Source organism: Monodelphis domestica, chromosome 1, assembly GCF_027887165.1.
Source record: "Monodelphis domestica isolate mMonDom1 chromosome 1, mMonDom1.pri, whole genome shotgun sequence".
Classification (NCBI taxonomy): domain Eukaryota; kingdom Metazoa; phylum Chordata; class Mammalia; order Didelphimorphia; family Didelphidae; genus Monodelphis; species Monodelphis domestica.
In genome coordinates this window covers 349,388,590-349,406,140 of record NC_077227.1, presented here as the reverse complement: position 1 = coordinate 349,406,140, position 17,551 = coordinate 349,388,590, and the positions used below count along the sequence as shown (strand labels likewise).

The following is a 17,551-nucleotide window of genomic DNA, read 5'->3' as shown; positions in this document are numbered from 1 at the left end:
GCTTACACAGTGCTAAGCTAGAGATACAAATATAAATTAGCAAGAGAATTCCTTACCCTCAAGGAGTACATAGTATCGTGTGTGAAGGTACAACATTTAAAAATGTGAATTGAAAAGTTCCAAGGTTGAAGAGTTAGAAGAGGGGATGGGGGGGGGGGGGATGGGGGCAAGATAACTGGAAAAGGTGAAGAAGAAAGAAAAAAGTCTGGAGAGTTGAGTCATGAGTGAAGTGAAACATGGCAGAGCCCTCTCCTGATAATGGTCTGGGAAGACCATTAGGAGAGTAGAATCTTAAAGTGCATCTTCCTAGTGGCAAAGTTGGTTGTCGAGGAGGAAGAAGAGAAGCCTAAAGAGTAGAATGGTAGGAGAAGGTGGGCTGGTCATATAATAAGAGCAAAGGGTGATAGATGAACAACCTAGATGCTGCTTTGGTGCCCATGGAAAGATGTAAGACTTATGGAGATCCTAGAGTCCCCTTCCCACCATAATGAAAATTAGTTAGGTGATGGAGGACCCCCTGTGGAGGATTTGTGGGATAACATGAACAAGAATAGTATATGACAAGAAAACACAGATAGATTACTGTTTGTGTCTGGGAAATATATCCACAGTGGTTCGCTGAAATATTATTATTATTATTATTTTTTAATTTAAAACCCTTACCTTCCATCTTGGAATCAATCCTTTTTATTGGCTCCAAGGCAGAAGAGTGGTAAGAGCTAGGCAATGAGGGTTAAGTGACTTGCCCAGGGTCACACAGCTGGGAAGTGTCTGAGGCCAGATTTGAACCCAGGACCTCCCATCTCTAGGCCTGACTCTCAATAAACTGAGCCACCCAACTGCCCCCTGAAATATTATTTTTTTAATTTAACTTTAATTTTAATTTAACAATTTAAATTAAAATTTAACTTCCATTCAAAATTCTCTTTCCTTCTACTCCTTATTCCATCCATTGAAAAAGCATGAAATAGGATATACATTTTATAAATATATATATATATATATACACATACATATGATTGCATGCAAACATATTTTCACATTTAGTCACTAAAAAAAACAAGAAAAAGAAAGAGAAAAATATGTTTTAAAACCGCTACTCTAAATAAACAGTTCTCTATTTAGAAGTGGACTGCCTTTTTATAAGTCCACTGGAATTATAGTGGATCATTGCATTGATGATTCTGTGAAATATTAAAACATTAGATACAAGTATTTTATGTGCAGTATAAAAAGATGTATTACACATAAGCCTAGCCTTCATAGGGAAGCATCATGGTGAATTGGGAAAAGAGGTAGCCTTGAAACCAGGAAAACTGGGTTCAAATCCTGCCTCTGAGGTGTGTGAACCTGGGTAAGTCATTTAATTTCTTAGTGCTCTAAGCAATTCTAAGAATATCAGGCAAGAAAAAATTAGCATTTTTAACCCCCTTCTCTCTGGCCCTCACCTTTGGAATGTGGTTATCGCCAGTCTTTCCTAGGAACTCTTCTCTATTAGATATGACTTTCTAATCTACCTTGTGAAGGGAGCTCCTTGAGCACAGCAGAATAGAACAAGGGACAAAGCATCTCCCCCCGCCCCCCACTTCCCATCCCCACTGCTTGCAGTCAGAAATTGCTATTAGGGGGTAAAGCTGGATTTACATTTTTACTCCGGCTTGAGAAATTATAGGATATGATTCAGTAAAATTCTCTTTCATATACTTCCAGAGCCCCTCAGCTGGAAATGATTTGGCAACTTCCAACAATCTATTTTCTCTATCAATTTCCTCTCTGTCTTTGTAATATGTAAGTTTTATCTCCTATCCCATTGCCATTAATAAAACACAAACAAATAAAAAATTACTTTGTTCAACCTCATGTTTGCCTTACAAATGTTAACAAAATTTAAAAGAAAGGTCAGCTTTGGATGTGGGGGTACATGGGAGGGGATAAATAAGGATGGGCAAAAATCATCCTCTGATATCAGTTTCCAGAATGGAAGAAATGCAGCAATGACTGGTCTACTAAGGCACACTTCCCATCTAGATCTCAGGAAAATAATAACAATAATAATATTATGCACCTATCATGTGCTAGGAACTGCAATATGTGATTTACAAAATGTTTCCTACTCATAGTAAGAACAGCAACAGAGACACCAGCAACCCTGTCTCCCTCCACACTCTCTCCAATCTCTCTCAAAACTCAAAATTGGGGCACTTGAACTCATCCTTGTACCCACACACATATACCCTGCCTTTTTTGAGACCTCCTTTTTTCATAGCAAGGGAAAGGTAACATTGTCTCTTTAAAGCAAAGGGACCCTGGTCAGTGGATCCAAACAAAAGAAAGATTTCCTTCCTTTTGAACAGATTTCATTTCAACTGCTCCAAAACCTTTGGCAAGCTTTGGATGCTACAGCTTTTAAAATATGCATCTCTTTTGTTTTTCCTCAGAGTCTAAACATCTTCCAGAACCTTAATCGAAGACAGCATGAACATGCCATTCACATGATGGATATTGCAATCATTGCTACTGATCTTGCCCTTTATTTCAAGTACGTGTATCCATATTAATTTTTTTATGGAAGGAAACTCAAACAAAAAAAAATTTAGAAGCTGAAAAAAAGTATGCTTTTGTCTGGATTCAGACATCATTAGTCTCTTCTCTGGAAGCAGATAGCATTTTTTATCACAAGTCCTTTGGGATTGTTTTGCATTATTGTAATCCTGAGAAGAGCTAAGTTATTCACAGTTGTTCATTGTATAGCATTTCTTTCACTGTGTACAATATTGATCTGGTTTTGCTTATTTCACTCTGCTTTGGTTCATGCAAGTCTTTCAGACTTTTCTGAACTCCTGTTGTCCATTTCTTAGAGAACAATAGTATCTCATTACAAACATATTCTATAACTTACTCAGCCATTCCCAATTGATGGTATCCACTCATTTTACAGTTCTTTACCTCCACAAAAAGAGCTACTTTAAATATTTTTGTACATATAGGTCCTTCCCCTTTTCTTTTTTATCTCTTTTGGAATACAAATCTAGTGATGGTATTTCTGGGTCAAGGGGTTTGTACTATTTTATAGCCCTTTGGGCAAAGGTCCAAATAGGTCTCCAGAGTGGTTGAATCAGTTCATAACTCCCCCAAAGTGGATTAGTGTCTCAATTTTCCCATATCCCCATCAAGTGTTGTCATTTTCCTTTTCTGTCACAACAGCCAATCTGACAGATGTGGGATGGTACCATAGAGTTGTTTTAATTTGCATTTATTTAATTAACATAATTTAAAGCATTTTTTGCATGACTATAGAGAGCTTCATCTGAGAAATGCCAGTTTATATCCTTTGACCACTTATTAATTGGGGAATGACTTGTATTCTTATATAATCAACTAATTTCTCAATGTATTTAAGAAATTAGGCCTTTATTAGAGACTTGTAAAAATTTTTTCCATCATTATAATTATTATGCATTATTCTTCATCCTATTTCCCCCTATTTAGTTTCTGACCACCATCCTTCATTTTACCCTCTTTTTTTATCAGTCCCACCTACCTTCTCTTATCCTTTTTCCCCTCCTACTTTCCAATAGGGTAAGATATATTTCTTTATCCAATTGATTGTGTATATTCCTTTCTTACTGAGCCACTTCTGATGAGAATAAAGTTTATGTGTTCCCCCACCCCCCTCCTGACCTTCCCTATCTATCCCTCCATTGTTAAAGCTCTTTCATGCCTCTTTTTATGTGTAGTAATTTACACCATTCTATTTTCCCCTTTCCCCTCCTCCCAATTCATTTCTCTTTCTCATGGTTTAATTTTATTTATTTTTATATCATCTCATCATATTCAAATCCCATCTTTGCTCTCTATCTATGTATACTCCTTCTAAGGTCCCTAATAATGAAAAAGTTCTTAAAGAGTTACAAGAATCATCTCCCCTTGACATATAAATAGTTTAGCCTCATTAAATGAGTTTTGGTTTCTTTTTATGCTTCTCTTGAATCTTGTATTTGAGAGTCAAATTTTCCATTCAGCTCTGGTCTCTTCAGCAGGAATGTTTGAAAGTCCTCAATTTAATTGAACACCCATTTTTTTTCTCCTAAAGGAAAGTGTTCAGTTTTGTTGGGTAAGAAATACTTGGATTCTTTGCCAGAGGTCCTTTTCCCTCTCAAATATCATATTCCAGGCCCTTCAATCTTTTAATGTAGAAGCTGCTAAGTCTTGTGTTATCCTGACTGGGGCTCCATGATATTTGAATTGTTTCTTTTTGGATGTTTGCACTATTTTCTCCATGACATGGGAGTTCTGGAATGTGGTTATAATATTCCTGGGAGTTATCCTTTTGGTATCTTTTTTAGGAGGTGATCAGTGAATTCTTTCTATTTCTATTTTACTCTTTGGTTCTAGACTAGCAGGGCAGTTTTCCTTGATATTTTTTGAAAGATGATATCTAAATTCTTTTTTTTTATCATGACTTTCAGCAAGTCTGATAATTCTTAGATTATTTCTTCTTGATTTATTTTCCAGGTCAGTTGCTTTTCCAATGAGATATTGCACATTTTCTCCTATTTTTTCATTCTTTTGACTTTGATTGTTTCTTGATGTCTCATGGAGTCATTAGCTCCTACTTGTCCAATTCCAATTTTAAAAACATGATTTCTTCAGTGGGCTTTGCACCTCCTTTTCCATTTGGCCAATTCTACTTTTTTAGAGTTCTTTTACTCAATGAACTTTTGTACCTCTTTTTCCAATATGACTAATTCTGGCTTTTAAGAAGCCCTTCTCTTCATTGGATTTTTTGTGCCTCTTTTACCAATTGGCCTATTCTTTTTTTAGGGTATTGATTTCTTAAGGTTGTTTTTTGGGGGTTTTTTGGTATCTCTTTTACCAAGCTGTTGACTTTTTTCATGCCTTTCCTGTATATCACTCTCATTTTTCTTCCCAATTTTTCTTCTACATCTTTTATTTGATTTCTAAAATGCTTTTTTTGGTGTTCTTCCATCAATCCTTTTGAAGCCTGAGAGCAATTCACATTTTTCTTGGAGGCTTTGGATACAATGGTATTGACTTTGTTGTCTTCTTCTGAGTTTGTTTTTTGGTCTTTCCTTTCACCAAAATAACTTTCTATATTGAGTTTTTTTTAGTTGTTATTTACTAATTTTCCAGCTTTTTTCTTTTCTTTTAACTAAAAAACAGTAACTGTTAATGTTGGGTTCTGTACCTGTGGTGAAGGGAGCACTGTTCCAAGCTTTGGGGTTTTTAATACAGCTACCTTCAGAGCTAGCTTAGGAGATCTATAAGTTTTCAGTTCTTCCAAGGTGGTATGATATAAGGAGAAGTGTCTGTACTATTCTCCCCAGACTGTGCTCTGGTCTATAACCATAAGTATTCTTTTCTGCCTTGGAACTATGACCAGGTCCTCTTCTCCCTGTGTACCCAAGCACTGGTGCATACTAGTATTCCTCATCCTGAGACCATGCCCTGGGACTGCAACCTGGTTCTGAATATGGGCAATGCACCAAAAATCTTACACCCAGAGCTGGCAAAGTTTCTGTAATCTCTTTCTGAACAGTTGTCTGATCCTTTCCTTACCATCTGTGGCTGAGAGCTCCAGAAGTCTTTGCTGCTAAGTCAACTGCCTCCCAAGACCTGTTGCCATGGTGGGTCTGCCTTGGTATTTTGATTTGTGCTCCACTTCCATCTTTGTGCACTAGATCTTTCTTGCTGGCCTTTCTAAGTTGTTTGGGGATGAAAAATCATTTCACCCCATCTTTTTGTGGGTTATACTGCTTCAGAATTTGTTTTAAGGTATTATATTATAGTTTTTTGGAGGGTAATTTGGTAGAAATTAGGTGAGTCTATGTATTTTCTCCGCCATTTTAGCTCCACCCCAGAAGATGCTTAATAAATGCTTGTTTCCCTCTTATCAGAACAGTTCAATAGAGAGGGAATTAAGCCCTGAAATAGGGTGGTAAGGTGGAGTGGAGGGTAAGTGGAGTGAAGGGGATGTATTCAAGGTATATCAAGTAAGCAAAACTGACAAGAGTTGGTGAATCAATTGGATACAGTAAAGGAGGTGGAAGAGTAGAAGACAGGTTTAAGATTGTGAACTAGGAAAATTAGAAGAATGGGGTGCCCTCAAATGAATTAGGGAAATTTGAAGGAGGTTTCTGTTTAGGGAGGAAAAGAATTAATTTCACTTTGTACTTATTGAGATTAAGATGATAATAAAACATTCACACAGAGATCTTTCACGGGTATTGGTATATGTGGATGTGGATTTCAGGACAGAGATTATGGCTATTGATTTAGGAGCCATCTGCTCAAAAGTGCTCATTGACCCATCATATCTGATGAAATCTCCATGAGAGAAAGTGTAGAGGGCTGGGGACAGAGTCTTTGGGGACACCTCTTCTTAGTGGCTGAAAAGTAGACGATCTAGTATAATAAAGATCAGGCAGGGCCAGGTAGGTGTCCCAATGGATAGAGAGCCAGGTTTGGAGACAGGAGGTTCTGGGTTCAAATCTGACCTCAGAAACTTTCTAACTATGTGACCCTTCGGAAGTCACTTAATCCCAATTGCCTAACCCTTATTGCTCTTCTGCCTTGGAACCAATACTTTGTATAAGAAGGTAAGAGTTAAAAAAAAATAGGAAACTAAACATAGAACATAGAAAGTATGAGGGAGAGGATCTGGGAGGAAGGGGTAATCAATAATGTCAAAATCTACCAAGGTTTAAAATTGAGAAAATGTCATAAAGTTTATCAGATAAAAGATTAGTCACGTTGATTTGTTTTGCTTGACTATACTTATTTGTTACAGGAGACAACTTTTATGAGAAGGAAAGGTTAATGGGTAGTAATAGAGAAGAAAGACAGAAAAAAGTCTTAATAAAAATGTTCAGAAGGGAACAAAAAAGTCTGATTTGATTAATCCATTATAAAATTGAATATATCATTTTTTTGGTCTTAGATCAGTGTATTATAAGAATAACTAGGCCTTTCACATTTGTTCATCAAACAATATTCCCATTACCATGAACAGTATTATTCTGGTTCCACTCACTTCACTTTACGTTCTTTCATATAAGTCTTTCCAGATTTTTCTGAAATCATCCTGCTCATCATTTCTTTTTAAAATCTTTATTTTCTGCTCTAGTAACAACTCTAAGACAGAGGACCGAGGACTAGGCAAACAGGATTAAATGACTAGGATGTGTCAGAGGCCAGATTTGAGCCCAGATCCTCCCAGCTCCAGACCAAGCATGCTATCCACTGTGCCACTGAGCTGCCCCATGCTCATCATTTCTTATAGCATAACAGTATTCCATCACAGTCAATAGAGTGAAGGGATGATAAAATCAAATGAAAAGTCTTTTAGGATAATAGAGCCTTGAGCATGTGTGTAAGCATTGGGTAAAAACAGATATGAAGAAACTGATTTTAAAAGGAATAACTGTCAAGCAATCTCCTGGAGTAAATGGATTTAAGAGCACGAGAAGTTATACAGGAGGTCCTGGTCTCAAATCTGGATTCTGACATTTCCTATGGTGTGACCCTGGGCAAGTCACTTAATTGTTATTGCCTTAGAACCAATTGGTGGAAGATAAGGGTTAAAAAAAAAAAGAGCACAAGAAGAGATCCCAGGAACCCCTAGCACTAAAGGCCACCTATTCTTTAGAGACAAGAATACAAGAGGAGAGGATTGATGAATATTTGGAAGGATTTTGAGATCTTGAGTAGAGAGCACATGATGGATAGTCTCAATTTTCTCAGTAAAATATATTTGAAAGTCATCTGTTTAGAAGTGGTAGAGAAGGTGGGGATGGGATATAATTTGAGAGGTCTGAGAGAATTTCTGAGATAAGTATGTCAATCAATCAATGAATGACGTAGCAAAGTTTCAGCTGAAAATAGATAACATCACATTATCTTGGTAGTGGACCAAGCTGGCCTGATTTTACATGACTTCTTTTAGCACCTTTAAGAACAGAGAGAGAGAGAGAGAGAGAGAGAGAGAGAGAGAGAGGATGCTAAAATAACCAGGGATGTGCTGGAGATAGTTCAAATAGGCTCCAGAAAGCCAATAATTTAAATTTTCATTGTGGGCATTTATGCCTTACAAATCAGCAAATGCTATAAGTAGGACTTGATTTATTTTTATGTTATCCAGACTATAAAAATTAAATTAGTTTCTCTACTAAAAGTATTATATTTTTAGAGGTTTATTAAAGATTATTAGAATTAAGAATGAAAGAAAATACAAAATAAGAAAGCATGTGCTTAGGGCACAGAACCCAATTCACAGCCACTTACTCTACATTTTGAGAGCCGCGTGTGCTTAGAAGTGGAAGCAGAGAGAGCAAGTAAGTGGTACAGTCAGTTTAAATACAATTTTTGTTCTCAGCCCAGGTGGGAATTCAGATGATATTATAGGGAATTCTGGGAACTGCCAAGGACTTCTGGATATTGAAATCTGGGGTTCAAATCTCCAGTTTTACATTCCTCCATTTGATTCTATTGGGAAAAGTTTCCCCAAAAGGATCATGAAAACATAATCAACTTAAAGATTACAATAATTTGAGGATAAGAGGAAAGAAGAACAAAACCAATAATTACTAGATGCATTGACAAAAAGCCAGTTAGGGGGAAGTTCCCTTTGGTATGACAGTATACATACAAATAAATGTTCAATCAACCACACCCAAAGTTCATTCTTGATCTTCTCATGCAGCTTGTGGTCTGGAGGCATCTTTGTGATGTCTTCTCCAAACAGTTCCATTTCTGGATTCGGAGAGGTAGCATGTTTCTTAATCTAAAATTCTTCTCAAAAGGAATTTAAACTTTGCAATTTAAAATAATAATATTTTTACATGACAAAGTTATGGAGAAAATGTTGATAATGCAGAATAATCCTTAAAAATGTATTACAGGTACTCCCTTCCCCCAACTACCACCAGAGGTTGTTAAACATTGACAAGCATACCCCTAGGGAATAACCACTGCCCTCATCTGAGCATTGATTAAGCATAAGTGATAGCACAAGGGAGCAAGTGATTCAATGACAGTGTATTAATGATAGTAAAGGACCTTAGGGATTCATTTAGTGTAGTCCCACTTTAAAACTGAGAAAACTGAGGATCAGAGAGTTTGAATAATTTGCCTAAGGTCATATAGAAAATAAGCAGCAGAGGCAGAATTCAAAACCAGGTCCTTTAACTTCAAAGCCAGTGCTCTTTCCATTATATCAGGGTGCCACTGGGAAAACAATTAGGTAGGGGGGCCAATACCGTGAAGAAAAAATAGTGAGGGAGCAGCTAGCTTGCTCAGTGGATAGAAAGCCAGGTCTGGAAACAGGAGATCCTGGGTTCAAATTAGACCTCAGATATTTTCTAACCGAGTGACTCAGAGCAAGTCATTTAGCCCCAATTTCCTACTTTAACCCCAATTTCCTAGTCTTTACCACTCCTCTGCCTTGGAATCAATGCTTAGTATTGATTCTAAGACTTAAGGTAAGGGTTCTTTTAAAAAGGAAAAAGAAGAACAGTGAAGGCAAAACAAAGTGAAGAATGAGAAAGTTAGAAGTGATTGAAGATTGATTTAGAGGGAGTGCGAGAGAATGAGAGATGGAAGAGCAATATTATTGAAGAGGATAGTTTCAAAGGTCAAAATCATGACTGTAACATCATTGTGGGGAATGATGAGTGCTTCCTACCTTCTGAGTGGCAGATATAGAGTGAAGATATAGGTGATGGGAGGTGAAATGGTTGATGAATTGGGAGGTAAGGATATCTGAAGTACGCCCAAATTTCTAAGTATAAGAAAGAGCATATATGTTGGGGTAGGCAGAATGGCCAATAACAGTTACGAACTTGTGAAATGAAACAAATTGACCTAGAGCAGTGATGGTGAACATTTTAGAGATGGAGTGCTGCCCCCCCCCAGACCTTGTGCTGTGCCCTCCCTACTACCAAGTGCTGGATGTGTCCCACCCCATCCTTACCCCACACAGGGGAGGCAGAAAGTACTCCCATTGGGCTGCTGGGCAAAGGGAGGAATGGCCTCAGTGAGTATAGCGAAGAGGAGGGGAATGGCCTAAACACTGCTCCCTTCCAATTCTGCCACCTGTGAACCACCCACTTTCCTCCCTGTGTGCTCCCATTGGCTGCTGGGCAGAGAGGCAGGTCATATGAGAAATGTCCTCAGACATGGTGGAGAGGGGGAAGGGAGCATCTCTTACCAAGTCCCTCTGTCTTTCTAGTAATAAACTCTGGGGGGAAGAAGGGAGGCAGGGTGGTTGTGTACTCACAGAGAGCGCTCTATGTCCCATCCTCCAGGAGTCCAATTCCACAGCCAAGTGTCTTCACTCCAAGTCTGATTGTCTGTTGTCCAGTCTCTCCTCAAGTGTGTCTTCCAGTCTCTCCTATGAGTGACTCTTCTCTATATTGATTGATCCATCCTTGTGTGCCTCTGTTTCCTCTATTTAAAGACCTTTTTCTCTTGTGTCACTTCCTCTAAGTTTTATATTGTGAGATTTAAAATGGTTGAGGTCTTAAACTGTAGTGAATGGTGGAAAGTAAAATGGTGGAAGATATAAATTGTGATAGATATAAGAGAGGGTGAGTAAATTTGATCTCAGAAATATGTTTCACTACAGTGTCTTGGGTTTTAAATCAAATATAAGGTGGTCGTCAGGGAAATATTCCCAATTATTCAAATACCCAAGTCAATTGGGTTTTATAGAGATTTTAATTAACAATACAATGAGTAATCAAAGAAAGAGAGAGAGAGAGAGTAAGAAAGGAATAAGTATGAAGGGCCTCAAGCCAATATGGCCTAGACCTGAGTCTTAAGAGAGAAATCAGTCAGTTTTTTTAACACTCACCACAAGGTCTGACTAAACAAGGATTCTAGTAACACCAGGCTAGCCCATCTCAGCTGACTTCACCAGAGAGCCTTCCAGCCAGAGACTGTTCCAAAGGGCCTCTCTCCAGAGCCTCCAGAGGAACAGAGTCCCCTTACAGGAGCTCCAGGGAGACCTCCTTAGAGATTGTCCTCCAAGAGCTTCCCTTCTCCAGAGCCTCTCTCAAGAGATTCTTCCCAAGCGGTCCTCATCAGAGATCCTCCAAAAGGAATTCTCCAAAAGGATATATATCCTCAAGAGATTCTGCTTTTTCTTATATAGGGCTTTTTCTCTCATGTCACCTCCCCTAAGTCCCTATAGCTACCAATCACTGTAGATGTTATCCAAAGGACTGCCCATCTAAATTCCTGCTAAGTTGACAAATCTCCTCAGTAAGTTTGAACCAATGAAAACACAGCTGAGTCAACTAATCTCATTAAGACAAAACTTGCCCGACCCTTTTAGGTACCTAGCATCCCATTGTATCAATTCTAAAAACAGGCCTGGCTCAAAGAACTCCTTGCCCCACCATAAGCATGGATCCAAGTACTTTCATTGTTTAGCAAGGAGTTTTTTTCCCCTAAAGCAGTCTTAAGTATGGTTGGAGTAGAGGTCCTCCCATTTCTAATCCTGGTGAGTTCTCACATCAAAATGGGGAATGTTTCTCAGTAGGGAATTTGTTCCAATTAAGAACTCCCGGATGGAGAAATTTTTAACATTCACAAGTCTGAGAGATTTCAAGATTTACAACATCTACCAATCACAGAAGACACTCCTCTCCAGTACTGCCCATTCTTTCACAGACCTCTCACTCAATGTATGAAATGGGTGGGTGTTGAAGCCTTTTTGTGGTTAGTTCGCACCTTTTTGTGGTTTGCACCTTTTTGTAGTTAGTTCATACCTTTTTGTGGTTAAAACGGGTAGATCTACTTTAAACACGGGGTTTGCACTTTGGGGGATTAAAATCTAAAAATAGATGGGATTGCAATTTTATCTTCACTATCAAGGAAGAGCTAAATTAGGAGAGCTAAATCCAATCTTCACAAGCTGCAATGTTGATGAAAGCTAATAATTTTTCAATTGTTTGGGTTTATGTTTGGGGGTTTTAGTTTCATATAGTTATTTATTTCAGACAATGAACAATATGGAAATATATTTTGTGTGATAATATATGTATAGACCAGATCTAACTGCTGCCAGCTCTTGGCAGGAGGAGGGAAGAGAGACAGAGAGGCAATGTGGATCTCACAACTTCAGAAAACTTATGTGGAAATTTGTTGTTACATATAATTGGTAAAATAAAATATTTTTATCACAAAAAAAGAGAAAAATTCCAGGGTTCACTATGAAAGAGGAGACCTTTTAGAGGAGAAAAGAGACTGGGAAAGCATAGGGTTGAGTTGAATGGAGATGAAAACATAGGGAGGAGTGGGGTGGAGTTAGCAAAAGGTGGGGATGTCTCATTAGATAAGGCCTACAAATTAAAAGTACTAGAAGAACCAGGGATGGGGATTTGCTGGTAAAAGGATAGATAGAGTAAGGACTAGGAGATTTGGGCTCTCACCTTTGGTGTAACTTCCTTTCTTATTTCCCTTTGGCATAGTAGTATATGAATTGAATTCAGGGATTTAGAATTAGGATTCAGAATTGGTTCTAGTCTTGGCTCTGCTATTAGCTTACTAAATTTCCTCAGGTAAAACATTTCCTTTCTCAAGGCCTCAGTCTCCTCAACTATCATGTTATATAAACAAGTTTGAGACTCAGAAGATCTAGAATCCAGTCCCACTTGGGTCTGTCTTGTTATGTAACTTTGGGAGGTTTTCCCATGGGTCTCAGTTCCCTCTGTAAAATGAAGAAATTGGGTCTAATATTTCTAAGTTCCCTTACAGTGTTGACATTCTGTGATTCAATATCAGCTAATACTTCTGGACAGATAAAAACAGACTCCTTCCAACACACAAAAAGAACAGCCAAGAACTTTTTGCCAAGAACTTAAGGGGAATATTTTGTCCTCCTTATACAAATTGTTCTTGGCTCATTTCAGAGCTGGAAATATGTTTTCAAATAACTTTTCTAGTTTTTGAGGAGCAAAAGACCAAAACCTATTTACAGAGTTATATAATCATACATGATAAAAAATCATCTTGGCCATAGATCAACATACACCAATCTGGCTAACACCAACCCTTCTTTCCTCCCTCCCTCCCTCCCTCCCTTCTTTCCTTCCTTCCTTCCTTCCTTCCTTCCTTCCTTCCTTCCTTCCTTCCTTCCTTCCTTCCTTCCTTCCTTCCTTCCTTCCTTCCTTCCTTCCTTCCAAACCCTTGTCTTTCATCCTAGAACTCATCCTGATTATTGGTTCCAAGTTCAAGTATAAGGACTAGGCTATGAGGTTTAAGTGATTTGCCCAGGGTCACATGACTAGACGTGTCTAAGGCCAGTTTGGAACCCAGGACCTCCCATCTCCAATCACCTTGCTGTCCCCTCCATTCCATTTTAAGAGTCTGGTACCCACATGGAGCATCCATGTTGGCCAGTAGCATGTCAGTCAGTATGGGGATACATTGTCAGGTATCCTATTTTTCTCATGACCTCCCACTATGCCCCAGAAGGCCACTCTAGGTCTTAGCCCTCTCGGACAAGGATCAGAGATGTTTAGCCTAGGGAAGAGAAGCAATGAGGAGAGGGGATGGTAACAGCCAGGTATCTTCAAATATTTTGAAGACTGTCAAGTAGAAAGGGGATTAGATCTGTTCTATTGGCTCCACCCATGTCTGACTATCCTTTGTCACTCTTGTCTATGACTTTTGGTTTTAGATATTAGTTTTTAAAAATCACTTGTAGAAAGGGGGCAGCTAGGTGGCTCAGTAGATTGAGAGAGAGACCTAGTCCTGGGTTCCAATCTGGCCTCAGACTTACTTCTTAATTGTGTAACCCTGGGCAAGTCACTTAACTCCCTTGCTTTGCCCTTACTGTTCTCTTGCCTTGGAACCAATATACAGTATTGATTCTAAGATGAAAGGTAAGAGTTTAAAGAAAAATTAATTGTAGAAGTACAGGATAGGGAAGATTTGCCTAGAAAACAGTTCATGTAGAAAAAGGCCTGAAAGTTCTAGTAGGCGAATTCAAAATGAGCAAATAGTTTGACATGGCAGCCAACAGAGCTGCTGCTGTTTTAGATAGCTAGGTGACTTAGTGGATAGAACACTGGACTTGGAATAAGGAAAACCTGAGTTTAAATCCTGCCACAGACATTTACTAGCTGTGACAAATCACTTTAACCGCTGTCTGCCTCAGTTTCCTTATCTGTAAGAAAGGAATAATAAGAGCACCTACCTCCTAGAGTTGTTATGAGAATAAAATGAAATAATATTTGTAAAATACAATATAAATGCTAGATATCATTGTGAGGCAAAATGAAAAGAAGCTAAGTATCCAGAATAAGTCAAGCGTCTCTCTGAACACAGGTGATATTAGTGCTTCTTAAGTTTATCCATTGCCTCACACATGTCCATAAGGAAGCTCATCTGACTTCATATACGACCTTCTGGCAGATTCCCGCTGTGGTTTCTCCCCACATTTCAGGGCTCTGGAGTCATGTCATGGAGTGTATTGAGGCACTGGCCTGCCAACCCAACTTTGTGGTTGCTAGGGGACGTTAGCCAACTCTGCCTTTTTTCCTTCTACTGACCTCCTGGGTGGTGCCTCACCTCTTGCCCCTGAGCCTGACCTCTTCATTGGGCTACAAGTCCTGCTGGACTCGCCTTGCCTGGGACAAGAACTTGACTCCCAGCATCCTGACATCAACCTGCTGCCATAACTCTGATCAACATCTCTGGAGAAAGAAGAGGGTACATTCTTGTTTCCTTGTGCTCTCTTTTTACCCCTGAGCAAACTTTATACATTCACCATGAGATCCAGACACTGCCTCTGACCCACACTAGCCGCATGACTATGGACAAATCACTTAACCTCTTGGTGTCTCAGCAACTCTCTGACTATAAATTGCCAATGTTCATCAGAGGAGTGAGGAGTCCAAAGGCAGAAAAATGTCAGAGAAGCAGCCTGTTAGAATGGATGGAATAGCCTGCAGAGTCAGATAGATTTGGCAAGTTCCTCCCCTGACGCAGTTGAACCTTTAAGAGCCCGAGGCAACTCTCTAAGATAATTTAGTTGCAAAGCAGGAACTGATCTCTTTTGGTTAGGAGAGCTTTCCTCCTATTCAATTCCCCACACCAGTGAAATCACAGGTTTTTACTCAAGGAAAAAAGTGTGAGGAAGAGAGAAATGTAAATACTAGCAAGCACCTAGTGTTTCCAGGCAGTTTCTAACAGTATATATATGCAAATCTACTCAAATGAATGTAAATCAAAAGCAGGATCCTTAACAATGACCTAAAGATGCAAAATACACAGACATTCCCAAATAAAGGACAGGAATGGATTACCAAAGGATACATGCTCCAGGCTTAGCCTGACCTCCTTGGAAACCACTAGAGAAGGATAGAGAAACCTATTCATATCTACCAGAAAGAAAACCCGGAGAAAATAAAGAATAAAATTATTTTCACTTGTTCTATGCTTCAGGAGATAATAGGAGAGTAAAAAACCAACCCAGAAAACAAAACCTGCAGACAACAGTTTTGAGGGTTAGGTTCTTGCTCCTAAAACTGTAGCTCATAAACCCCCACAGGTGTAATTACCTCTAATAGTCAGCCTATAGACAAAAAGAGCAGAAACTAAAAACATTTACTGATTACTTATTTAGCCTTGGCAGCATCAGCGTTATAACTAACACCAAGTTACCTTCTACTTGGAATGGATGTGCAAATTAATCTTTCTTGCCAAATAATCCCTGACCTAAAGAAGCTTCCATGGTACTGGGGATGGATAGCATGTATATAGAGAAGTAAATATATTACACACACACACACACACACACACACACACACATATATATAAAGCAAATATAAAATAATTTCAGGGGTGGAGCACAAGCAACTGGAGGGAATCAGGATAGGGTTTGTGTGAGTGATAGCCCTCAAGCTGAGCCTTGAAGAAAACTAGTGTTTCTAAGAGATGGAGGTGAGGAGAGAGTAGGCATGGGAGAACCAAGAAACAGACTTGTGTGAAGAGAAAAGCAGGCAAACCAGTTTGGTTGGAATGTAGAGCAAAGGAGAATGATGTAGTTGGGAGAAAAAGCACCTTCTTGATCAGGGGAATAATGTAGTCTGATCTATACTTATAAAATATTTTTAAAAATAGGATTTTCCTTTTTGGGAAATGAGGGGGTTTTAAATCAAAGATGTTTAACTCTGTTAATAATAGAACACACAAGGCTCATTGGGGTCCACTCATTCTGACAGAAGGTGTCAATAGATTAGAAGGGGTAGAGGGTAAAACTATCTTTTCTTTGGGGGATAAGAAATATTTTTCTTTAACACAATTATCTGATTCTTGTAATCCATACTTTACTGTAATGATTAGAGGTTAGTAGGGAGATGATCATTTTGCACCTCTTTTTCAGAGGTGTTTCAGAGGAAGTTAACTTGGTGTAAATTATAGTGATGGTATTATCAAGGTCCAATAAATAAGAGACTTATAAAAAGTATGCTGCCCCCACCCCAATCCGTACCCTGCCAACTCAAGCATGAAGGTTGGATCCTCACTCTGAAGACTATTAGCTTATAAGCCCCTACCAATGTACTTCTAATAATCAGCCAGTAGCCAAAATTAGCTCAAAGCAAAGGCATTTACTGAGATAGAAAGAATCACTCACTTGACAAGCATTTATTAAGTTGCCTACATTGTCACAGATGACATACTAAGTACTGAGGATGCAAATGCAAAAAAGAAACAATTGTTTCTCTCAAGGAGCTTACATTTTATTGGGAGACACAACATGTATATATATATATATATATATATATAAGTATATGTGATGGAGGTGGGTAGTGATAGGTAGTGATAAAAAAGGACCCTTATATTCTAAAATCTTGGGTTTTTTTCACCAATTAGCACTAGCTAAACATAAATTACAAGATCAATATTGTTAGCACAAGTAAAGCATATATTATAAAATCTATATTATTAATTAGTTAACCATTCTGCATTATTAATCACTCATAATGGTTTTGTACTGTTCTGTATTTCCATCAGTTTTATGCTATTGTATTTTATTATTTATATTGTTCAGAACTTTCATTCTGAATTGTTAGGCATTATTAGTCACCTATAGTGGTCATGTACCGGACTGTACTCTCCCTATGTTCCTCTCTTTGATATTTCAGAAGAGTAGCAAGACATCTCCTATGCTAACAAATAATGGCAGGTAGGACAATGGGGGGGAAGCATGGGACATGCACACTAAGGGCTCTGGTATTCCAAGAGAATCCTCTAAATCTGCACATGCTCCTTATTCCTTTTTTGGTGTCCTTAAGTTCTCCTTTGACATGTCAGACCCTAAAACATACCTCTACCTGGATTTGTATCTACTTGAGATTTTCAACCTGTAGTCCCCTGTAATGCCTAGGGGTGGGCTATCCTGGGAAAATGTGGAGATTTCCCTCTAATAGGAGGCGACAAGCCCTCAGACCCTCAATAATGATGCAAACCCTCATCCACAGCTCAGGCTACTTCATCAAACTTAAAGCTATTCTATTAG

At 38.6% G+C, this 17,551-nt stretch overlaps 1 protein-coding gene across 1 annotated transcript in view; it reads left to right on the top strand.

Moving 5' to 3' along the window:
* PDE6A (phosphodiesterase 6A) overlaps positions 1–17,551 on the top strand; it is a 107,950-nt gene that overhangs the window by 58,219 nt on the left and 32,180 nt on the right. The window contains exon 16 of the mRNA XM_056811456.1: positions 2,439–2,539. Within this exon, the coding sequence (XP_056667434.1) occupies positions 2,439–2,539 (101 nt within the window). The remainder of the gene's footprint in view (positions 1–2,438; positions 2,540–17,551) is intronic.